Here is a 10439-nt window from a genome sequence, read left to right as displayed (position 1 = left end):
TGTGAAATACGTACCATTTCCGACAATATCTCTTCCAAAGTCTCATCTAAAGCTTCGACCTGCAAAACATTAAAAATCAAACAGATGTTTCCAATCGGAAGAAATGGTTAAAAATAATTTTAGGAGAGCATGATAGGATTAGATGACTTCTCAGATGTATCTTTCTTGAAAAGAAATAGATAGAACAAAAACAAAAAGCCGACCCTTTCTTCAATGTCACTTATGTCGACACCGGCAGGCACGTCTGCAGCTGCAGTGCAGGTGGCAGCCGCCAGGAGGAGCAGCAGGACCATCGCCATGTTGGACATGTCCGGATCGCCCCAAGGTAGAGTCAGCCACGGGAACAAGTCCTGCAGAGGGGAGTTATGTATTTTTTTGGTGATTTGTATTTTTCTGTATTGCATTTGCCCGTACTTAGCCGTTACCTCGCCGCCGAACCTTTCAACTTATTAACTGCATCAGTCGATATATTTAAGACTTTTCCGGGATCTCTGCGGTATACGGCAGTGAGTCCGAAGACTACTGGATCGGCCTTGAACATGCTACGGTAAGATACATGTGACAACGCCCCCTTATCTGTCAACCAGTGTCAGTATTGTGCATTCATGCCCCCTGGCGTAACGCACCAGGTGATGCATCTGTGCTGTCCAGCCGGTGTGCGCGCCCTCCGGCGTGTCTAGCGGACTGTCAATCAAACGTGTTTTCGACTGAAGTCATCCAGTCTTCAGGTACTGACTACCGCCAAGTAGAAATTAACTTTGCGTGTGGGTCTAGAGTCTAGAGTCAGAACGTACCGGTGAAAACTTGAATACTGTTTCGTTGCATGCAATTAACCGACTACCTTAGCTCGTAGAGGTGGTATCTCACTGCTCTTGGGGCACCGGTGCGGTACTGCGGAGTTCGAAGGATGACTCAACGGGTTTCAGAGACAGACAACGAATTTCCTTACGTTTTGCGCATTTTGTTGTCTTCTAAGTCATTCTTTTACGTATTACGCAATATCTAAATTATTTAAAAAATGGCGACAATAACACAAAGGTACCGCAGTGAACGAACCCCGCATTTTTTTTTCTATTTGCTTTTGGACAGACGAGGACGTTGTGGCACTGCACTCAAGTTTTGTAACTTATATTAACAGTGCCACATACACGGTACAGACAGAAGGAAAGTCGTGTTAAGTGCCTTTCCCAAGGGCACAACGTCGGGGGCACGGTGGGAATCGAACTCAGGACCCATAGATTCCGAGCCGAACGCTCTACCAACGCCGCACCGGTGCTCCAAGTGCAGTGAGATACCACTGTTAGGACTATGTCAGATTTCCTACCGAAGGCCCTGCCGACAAATTGAAGTTTCTGCCAATAGAGATATGCACAAGGCATGCTGGTGAATTATTTTTGGTCTGTTTTGTGTTATTGTTGTCTTTTATTTCGTACTTTTCTTTCCCCAAAACTGCTTGGCCGGGCCCCTTTTGTGGAAATGTGACATTAGTCTGACGCAGACCCCACAGTTTGCATTACTTTTGAACCATGGTTGAAAGTCGTCAAATGAGGTTACTGAACAGCCACCATTGCCCTGTCCTTGTCTTCACGTACCCATATAATACCCTACTTATCCACGGTCCGTAAAACTGTGCTAATGTGAGTTCAACTGCCGCATTATCTGCTGAAAACGCCCTCTTTTCTGTCATTTCAGTTGACTTATACTTATGTAAAGTAAAATAAGAACTAGCAGATACGAATTATACTTCTACACAAACGTTCATATATGCAGGGACGAAATTCTACTTATGGAGGGTTTCCGCCAGGCATGTCGACATAAGTAGAGGACGCTTGTTGGACAGGGCATAATTGTTTTTCAAACACGCTCGCTTCTTGATGATTGATCATGGCCGACACACAGAAAATTACACCTACCAGAAGCGCACATACAGGAGTGTGTTTTGTAAGGCCCTCGTGACATAAAATAGACGTGTGAAGCCCTCAATTGTATACTAGGTACATCATAAAAATTGTGAAAGTCTGACTGAAAAGTCAGAAAAAGTTGCTTTTCCATAGAATTCGTTGAGCGATCTGTCAAATTCTATGTGGGAGAGAGAGCGCTGTGAGAGCGCAGTCTTGGTGGAAAGGGGTATGAAAGACGGTCGTATTCCTATTCATTATTCCTGATTACGTCACCGTAACATGGGCAACAGCGAAACATCTTGGCCGTACCGGAGAAGTTATCTGGAGTTTGACAGGCTGTGTCCGCAATACAGGACGGGTTTTTAGTCACCTGTGACAACGCCCCCTTTTGTAGGCCCGCTGGTGAAAACGGTGTGAGGCAAGACTTTAATATGATTAACTGACCACCGTAGTTCTATTCTAACAATTACTATTTCAACTCTCTATTCTGACAATTACTATTTCAACTTTCTATTTTGACAATTAATATTTCAGGAGGATGAAAGTTTGTCAGGGATTCAGGACCGGGTTTACTAGGGAGTGGAAGGGGGGGGGGGGGCATCTATCCCGCACATGTTCGGCCCGCCATTGTCAGACCCGAGAGCAGATACGCCCCCCGAGTTACCGCGTTTCTGGATCTGCTACTACGAACCCACCAGGGCACTACTACAGTGTCTCCTAGCAGATCCCAGTGACACACATCCTTACGGCATTAATTCGTACCGAGCCCCCTAACTACCAAGGGTACTTCTTTTCACATGATGTGAACTGAAAGAATCCCACAAAATTTGATAGGACACCAGCACACATAGATCTCTGTTCTCGCCCTCGATTATCCCAGGGTTGAATTTTCCGAATCCAAAGCTCCATACAAATATCACTATTAGTTTATGTTGAATAATGTACTGACTACTCTGGCTTAATTAAACGCGCCTCTTGCACCTTTCCAGAGTTACCCCAGGCCGCGAGGCGCGCGCTCGTCTCGTCAAAATGAAAAGGTCGACGCCCCTTCTCTGGCTGGCTGATTACATATCTCAGTATTTTATGCATTCTTTGCTGGCCGAAGACGAGCAAAACGTATACAAAGATTGAAGATGTACAACAGTACCCTGATAAATGATCGAAGTACACGAAATAAAGAAATATCGAAAACAATGCCCCACAAAAATGTCGAAGTAAAGAAATTGGCCGCCTCAGCCCTAACCCCTGAACAACAATGGCACAATACAAATGCCATGGGACACCTCGGTTTGGACAGAGCGTGCTAACACGTCAAAGGGCAACGCGTTAACATCTGTTTCAAAAGTTTACGGCAATTTAGCGTCAGGGAGAGCTTCGTAATACGTAACGTAGGCGTTGTACTCACCTGTTGGTGGCCGACAACGAGCAAAACACAGATGTACGACTGTACCGTGATAACTGATCGAGTTGGCCACTTTCTTAATTTCGAGCCCAAGTTTGAACCCGAGATATCCTTAATCCTAAAGACCCGTCAAAGAACAACGCGTAAATACCTGTTTCAAAAGTCGATAAACGTTGGGGGCAAGTTAGGGGGAGCGAGACCCAGCGTAACGCAAGCGTCGTACTCACCTGGCGATGTGCACCCGACGAGAAGTCGCACCAGACTGAGCCGACAGGTTTTCTGCAGTTACTCATAACTGCCAGAAATGGCCTGAAGGCTGAGTAATGTTCATTTGTCATAATAATGTCGCAAGATGTGGGTTTACATTCAAACAATCCATCATCCGGGCACAGCCGGAAAATTGCGTTAGAGCTGCAGTGGTTTTGACTTCTCCTTTCTCAATTGAGTTTGAATGAAATGAATGAATGAATGAATGAGCTAACAAAGATTTGATAAATCAGTGAACAATGTCCTAAGTTTTGCATCATCTGGTAAAAACTGTAGTATCATCCTCTACACCTGTTTACCCAGATTCGTTCCCGCTCCTCTGTTTCTGGCTGCGCTTTTCACGAAGATGGAAGACTGCGATGGGAACGATGGCAGCGTCTTTTGTTCCTACTTAATTGGCCCCTCAAGATCTAATACTTTCGCTATTGTTTAGTTCTTTATGGTATTCTTCCTGAGGCGAAGACGGTAAAACTTTTTTTCTTGACTAATGGCAGACTAAAAGACGCTGGTGGCAGTATCTTTTGTTTATGAATAATTATCCCCTGTAAACGCAAGAGTCAAAGGCCATTCCTTTTTCTTTTATCTCATTTTCCTGAGGCAAAAAAAGACAATATTCATGATTAAAGGGTATTATGTTTATCCGTAATTTGCCTTCTACCCCTTTTGTTTCTGACAGCATTTGAATGAATGAATGAATGAATGGTTTATTTGTTGCACAACACAACTTCAGTAAAAACATTTGGCAGCCAATTGGCTGAATTGCACGTTTTTTTCCATCAAATCCTTAATACATCGAGTTAAAGACTATCTGATGAATAACACTTATACACATACAGCATTTGATCTTTAGAAGAAGAACGCTACGCTGTAAATTCACCATATATGTCCCTTCCAGACACGGAGTGTCGGGCTGTCCTGGCCTCCATAAAAGGCTCTCTGGGACTTTCTCCGTCTTCCTGGGCTTATGGTACACTTTGCTGGCCGTTTCTTGTTGTACTAAGTCACTTGTGCCACCGGCCTGTAGACAACTATCTCAGTCCCTAGCCCTTCAGCGCTATGTCACAACCTTTCTAGTCTGTGGTCATTTAGGACAGCTTAAAGACATTTGTTTTTCGATGTTTGGTGTCAGGTCTGGATATTGCACTGCCTTTACAACGCCATTTTACTTCTGGTAAAACTGTAACATTCCTTTCCACTTTAAATTCCTCGAACGGTTATAGTGTTTCCCCGTTGCGCTGGACACAAAGTTTAGAGCAAGTGAGAACATGTCCGAACCGTCAACAAAATATGATAAATGACCGCCTAATTCTCGGTGAATATGGTGTCATGAGAAACTTTGAAAACAACAGAATGAATGAACTAGACCAGAAACGACGGGACAGGAAGGAGAAGGAGAAGGAGAGAAGACCCAACCCCAGCACCGCCTTCGTGTGCCCGATGTTCGGACGGACATGCGCCTCGGCATTCGGGCTGCGATCGCACCTGAGGCGCCACTGAAGCCATTGACGTCACCACTGCAGAGCGATGGACATCCAACAAAAGCACGGTGTCATTAGGCCTGGTCATTTTCTATAACCACTGAATAATGCCACCGTCCATGGCCGTCCGAAAACCTATATAAGGATGCAAATTCATTTCATAGAGCTAAACATGTACCATACTTGTAAATTCGTTTGATGAATTTCTGTAAAATGCACACACGTAACACTATGGCGATTACAGATATCATTTAGAAGCCAACATTTTCGCAGAAAATGTCAAATCGTTGTGAAATCTTGTCAACTGTACTGTACTGATGATGAGCATTTCTCCCTGCTGGGAGGAGGGAGGGATTTGTTCTTGTCAATGTTTTGTGAGCTCTTCCTCTGATTGGATCCGGTGTTAAATGTGTAACTGCGTCATTATCAATATGAAATGGGGCCTTCTGATTGGTCGGACGAACATACTTTCATACGGATAGACTATGTGCCCTCTTTCGACTTTGTGCGGTGCTTCAGAGGAACACCTGAGCTTGATATCTCATGTCCAGACAAACTGCGGTCACGATTTAGGTTGGAAAATAGCTAACCTGGGCGGAAAGAGGTGACATCAGTTCGGTCCCTAACAGCTTATAATAAAGACAACAGAGACCAAATAATGTGTCCATTTTACCCATTTTAATCACCTCAAAATTGACGGACATACTTACAGCAAGCAGCCCTTATATTACTATCTTAGCTATAGTCAAAATACTTAGGGGAACAATGCATGTTCTGCTATCTGCTACAGTCTTCGCTAACGTTTGCTTGTTTGTTTCACCAAATATAACGTTATAATCTTAACTAGGAAAAACCTTTCCAAAGAACAAAACATGCTCTGACGTATCAGTTACGCAGCAAACTATATTTACTTTTATCACCGAGAATGATGTCGTAACGTAACTTAAATTTAACTAACATGTCCTGTCATTACAACCACACTCCCTCTCCATCGTTATGCTTCTCTCTCCCTTTCGCTCTCTCCCTTTTTCTCTCTTAATACCTGTCTGTCTCTCCAGATCCCTCTCTCTTTTCCCATCTCTTCCTCCCTCTCTCTCTCTTTTCCCATCTCTTCCTCCCTCTCTCTCTCTCTTTCTCCCGGCTACAGATTTTCTCCACCATTCATGACAGTGCACTGAAAAGCTAAAGCTAACCTTTGTATGTTTTAATGTAATATAATATGTCATCTAGAAATTTCTCAGAACACTTTGAAAGAACAGCACATGTTCTATCACTATAGAAAATGAATGGAGAAAAACAGAAGTTTGTTACTTTCACCGATAACTTTCACTTTTCTATTTTTGCTGTTAATTTTTACTCTTGGATGATTCTGTTATAACTTTCTATTATTTCTAATCTCATAAAGTCATTCCCCCATATCCATCTGTTTCTCCTCAATAATCTCCCTCAACTCCTCCACGAGCCAATCGATCTCTTCCAAGATGGCGTCTTCATCCACCTCATCCTCGCTGACGTCATCAGCCTCCTGCTCCTCCCAAGTCTCGCCCATCTCTCGCGGGATTTCATCAGCTAGGTCGTCATCCACATCCGGGTCCTCATCCACATCCGGGTCCTCCTCCTCCCGAACCGCGCTGAACTCGAAGGCGTTTTCCGGGTCGGCAATATCAGCTTCTACTTCTCGTGCTAGTGTGAAAGTGAAGATGATTTCATAGTTTAACTCAGATATCTAGGTCACAGTAAGGTCACCAGACAATTGCTGTATGGTTGAATGGAGGCCTAAGCAATCATTTGTGATAAGAAATATATACAAAAGAATTGTGTGTATGATATCAGGCCTATCGTTATCTTTTATCAGACCTGATCCTGCTATAACGAGTAGATAGGCGCTAGAGTTCGCCTTCCTTGCGGTCTTCTATGAGCGCGGGCGGTTGTGTTGAAGCCTCTCCCAGGCTCCGCGGATCGGTGGTCCAATTGTAGAAATCTAGAGTCAATAGTCCGCTAGAGGAGTCAGCTGGCCAGAAGAGTGAGGAAAATATTCTTCTAGCGTACTCCTATAGACCCCATTTGTCTAATTTCTACAATTAGACCACGGATCCACGGAGCCTAGTAGAGGCAAGTTTTGTTTGGAAAGCGCTGATTCGCGATTTCCAACCGATGGGCCTGCTTTTTTTCCCGGTGAAGGCCACACTAGAATGCTGAAAGCTCACGCCAAGCACCGATAAAGTTTAAATAAACAACTAGAATGACAAAAGAAGTCTTAGTCCCGGTGCCATCCTTTGCTGGCTTTTCACAGGCAAGCTTAACGATTGAGCTTAACGGTGGCTTAAACAGAGGATTATACCCAGGCTATAAACTCCCATCTCACCTGACTGTCCCCGCAAGCGTCCGTATCTCCCGGTCCTGGAAAATAAACGTACATTTCGGTTAGCACGTGCGGTCGCCAGGGGCCAAGGACATTGGAAACGCTGAGGTAAGCACTTGAAACAATGATTTCTACTTTAAACTGTTTTCTTTACTTTTTTTTATGTAGTTTTTCACCAGAATTCTACAAAATCAATTGGGTTTGGGAGGGCCGACTACTCTCTCTTCACAACCAGTGGCTTGTGAAGACTTAACAATAAGCGGTGTTAAATCGCAAGGGTCTGGAGAGGCTGCCATTCGGCGCTAACTCAGGTGACCTCAGTCCGATAGTAATGCAGCATGCGCCAAAGGACTGACGGCGACCACAATACTTGACGGCGCGCTGAATTTCATAGATAGATATAAAATCAACGCTTTGCGAGTTTTGTTCGGATTTTAGGCTTAGTTTTACATATCGTATGGTATTCCAATTATGAATTCAAGGGGACTAGTGGACTGTGGAGGTCTAACCGCCGTCTAGTAGACTGGGGAGGTCTAACCGCCGTCTAGTAGACTGGGGAGGTCTGACTGCCGTCTAGTTGACTGGGGAGGTCTGACTGCCGTCTAGTTGACTGGGCAGGTCTGACCTGTTTGGCAGATGAAATACTTCCTCTCGCTGCACCCAAGCGTTGTCCCACTGGAAGTCGGCTGCTGCCTTCAGCAAGACGCACTGCTATCCGATGTCACCTGGCTCTCCGGAGCTCCAGGCCGTGTAGTCGTAGGACGGCAGAGGAGTTCCGTCCGCCCATGCCCAGCCACCGCTCCCCTGCAACAAGACCAGACCAAGTCAAGACCAAAGAAACAAAGATGGATTCATCTGCAGTAACGTGGTATCTTGCCGTAGCATTCAGTTGTCATAAATTACGAGGAATTGTACACCACTAGGCCTGTATCTTACTGTAGCATTGTGCAACAGTAGGCCTGTATCTTACCGTAGCATTGTACACCATGAGGCCTGTATCTTACCGTAGCATTGTACACCACTAGGCCTGTATCTTACCGTAGCATTGTACACCACTAGGCCTGTACCTTACCGTAGCATTGTACACCACTAGGCCTCTACCTGACCGTAGCATTGTGCACCATGAGGCTTGTATCTTACCGCAGCATTGTGCAACAGTAGGCCTGTATCTTACAGCAGCATTGTACACCATGAGGCCTGTATCTTACCGTAGCATGTTCAAGGCCGATCCAGTAGTCTTCGGACTCACTGCCGTATACCGCTATGGCTTTCTTTACGTAATCCGCGACGAATGTGCTTTTGATATCAGCCAGATGTCCATTCTCCTCCGCCCAGCAGTGGGCCTTCGCTTCGGCGGCTGTCTTCCTGATGTTCATCACTGTGAACATAGTCGTCACCTTCCGTTCGGTCCCAATTGTCTCCTGCCGTTCGGTCCCAATTGAGTCTCCTAAACGACAGAGCAAAATCACAGAGTCTGACACGTCCGGAACGCAGTCAACAAGATCACATCACAGTGAAAGGGACATGAGAGCTGACTGGAGAGGTATGCTTGCAATAGTCGTGGTAGAGAAGACGGAATTTACCGGTTCATCGTTCTGGGAAATTTCTTAGCTCTTTCCGACAAGCGATGCAATGGACTTCACTTCCTCATCACGAGTCACCATTGCACAGTGTGACGCGGGCCTAGAGCTTGTCAACATACTAATAATGCTTACTTGTCATACAGAAGAGACCAATAAACGAATAATCCAAATAGCTTAAACTCACACAGACAAGTTTGTAAGAAACCAAGCTACTGCAAGGCACGGGAAGGCAGAGGTAACTGCAATAAGAAGTCTCGATAGCAAACAACTACAGCACTCCTCCAAACCTTCATTACAAAAGGTGCATTCTCACTGCAGTTGCGTCAAGCTTGCGTACAGGAATGTATCCCTACCAGAGCGAATGTCTTTCTTTGAGCTGTATTCTGGATTTCACTTTGCCGAGGACCTTCGACCTACTTGTGTCGTCACATTTGTCACGTTTCTCTGCGAGTATGAAAGGTGTAGTGGTCAGCCTGCAGTGGTCGTCATGTTGAGTCCGTGAGCAGGCGGGTGGGTGTGGGGTTGGGGGTGGGTCACGGTTAAACAAAGAACTTACCGCATCCCGGTATGTCACAGTACTCCCATCTCTTCCCGGGGTCCTTGGTGTAGCACCAGGGCATGGCCACATTGTCCGGGTTGCGGCGGAAGTTGTGCTCGGTGCCATCCTGCGGCTTGCGGGCGGGCTTGTGAGGGGACGTGCTGTCCCAGCGCTGACATTCCGTGCCTGACTTGGTCTTATACTCGGTCCCGCTGTAGGTTACTCCAGACCCTTCCAGACACTCTGTGTCAAGGGATTTGAAGATTTGACAGGAGAAGAAACAAAGAAAAAATAATATATTGCAATCCCAAACTATGTATGGATTGCAATATAACAACATATTGCAATCCCATACTATGTATGGATTGCAATATAACAATATATTTCACCATACCTATGGTATGGCTGAAATATAATTAGTTGCAATCTAGAACTATCGTAGAGTGGAATTTGCTATCACCAAATACAGTAGGGGCATCTTCTCTAGATAGACGCTTGCAGATAGATGTGCGAACGTTATGTGTGACAGATCGATCTTCAACGCACACAACCACATCTATTTCTGCCAACTGATACTACAAATCGCTAGTCTGACGATCTATTTTTTGTAATCTTAGCTGGGTGCTGACACAGTCGGGACAGATTCTCACTATATTTATTTGATCATGACAGGATGATTAATCAACAAGTGAACAAACATATCTGAGGACTGTTCTAAGTTCATATATATATATATATATATATATATATATAAGTTTATATGTAGTCAGCGTGCACTCTATGACAAAAGAAATTGTCAATATCGGCAGCGAGAGAGCGTATACGTAAGCAAAGTACACCAAAAAGTAGTTACTCAAGCAACTGAATATGGTTTGAAACGGTCAGACGTTTCGGATAGAATCCATATC

At 44.9% G+C, this 10439-nt stretch overlaps 1 protein-coding gene and 1 long non-coding RNA gene across 2 annotated transcripts in view; both read right to left on the bottom strand.

Annotated features, from left to right (window-relative positions):
- Window positions 1-10439, bottom strand: part of LOC118413006 (hepatocyte growth factor-like) — a 28235-nt gene that overhangs the window by 16486 nt on the left and 1310 nt on the right. The window contains exon 2 of the mRNA XM_035816119.1: window positions 9550-9774. Within this exon, the coding sequence (XP_035672012.1) occupies window positions 9550-9774 (225 nt within the window). The remainder of the gene's footprint in view (window positions 1-9549; window positions 9775-10439) is intronic.
- Window positions 5932-8845, bottom strand: LOC118414519. The gene is made up of 4 exons (XR_004830992.1): window positions 8619-8845; window positions 8036-8214; window positions 7414-7448; window positions 5932-6731 (listed from the first exon to the last, which is right to left on the bottom strand). It is a non-coding gene; the product is annotated as an uncharacterized LOC118414519 (long non-coding RNA).

The sequence above is a fragment of the Branchiostoma floridae genome, chromosome 4 (assembly GCF_000003815.2).
Source record: "Branchiostoma floridae strain S238N-H82 chromosome 4, Bfl_VNyyK, whole genome shotgun sequence".
NCBI lineage: Eukaryota > Metazoa > Chordata > Leptocardii > Amphioxiformes > Branchiostomatidae > Branchiostoma > Branchiostoma floridae.
The sequence above is the reverse complement of the archived record's forward strand: the minus strand, read 5'-3'. Positions and strand labels throughout refer to the sequence as shown.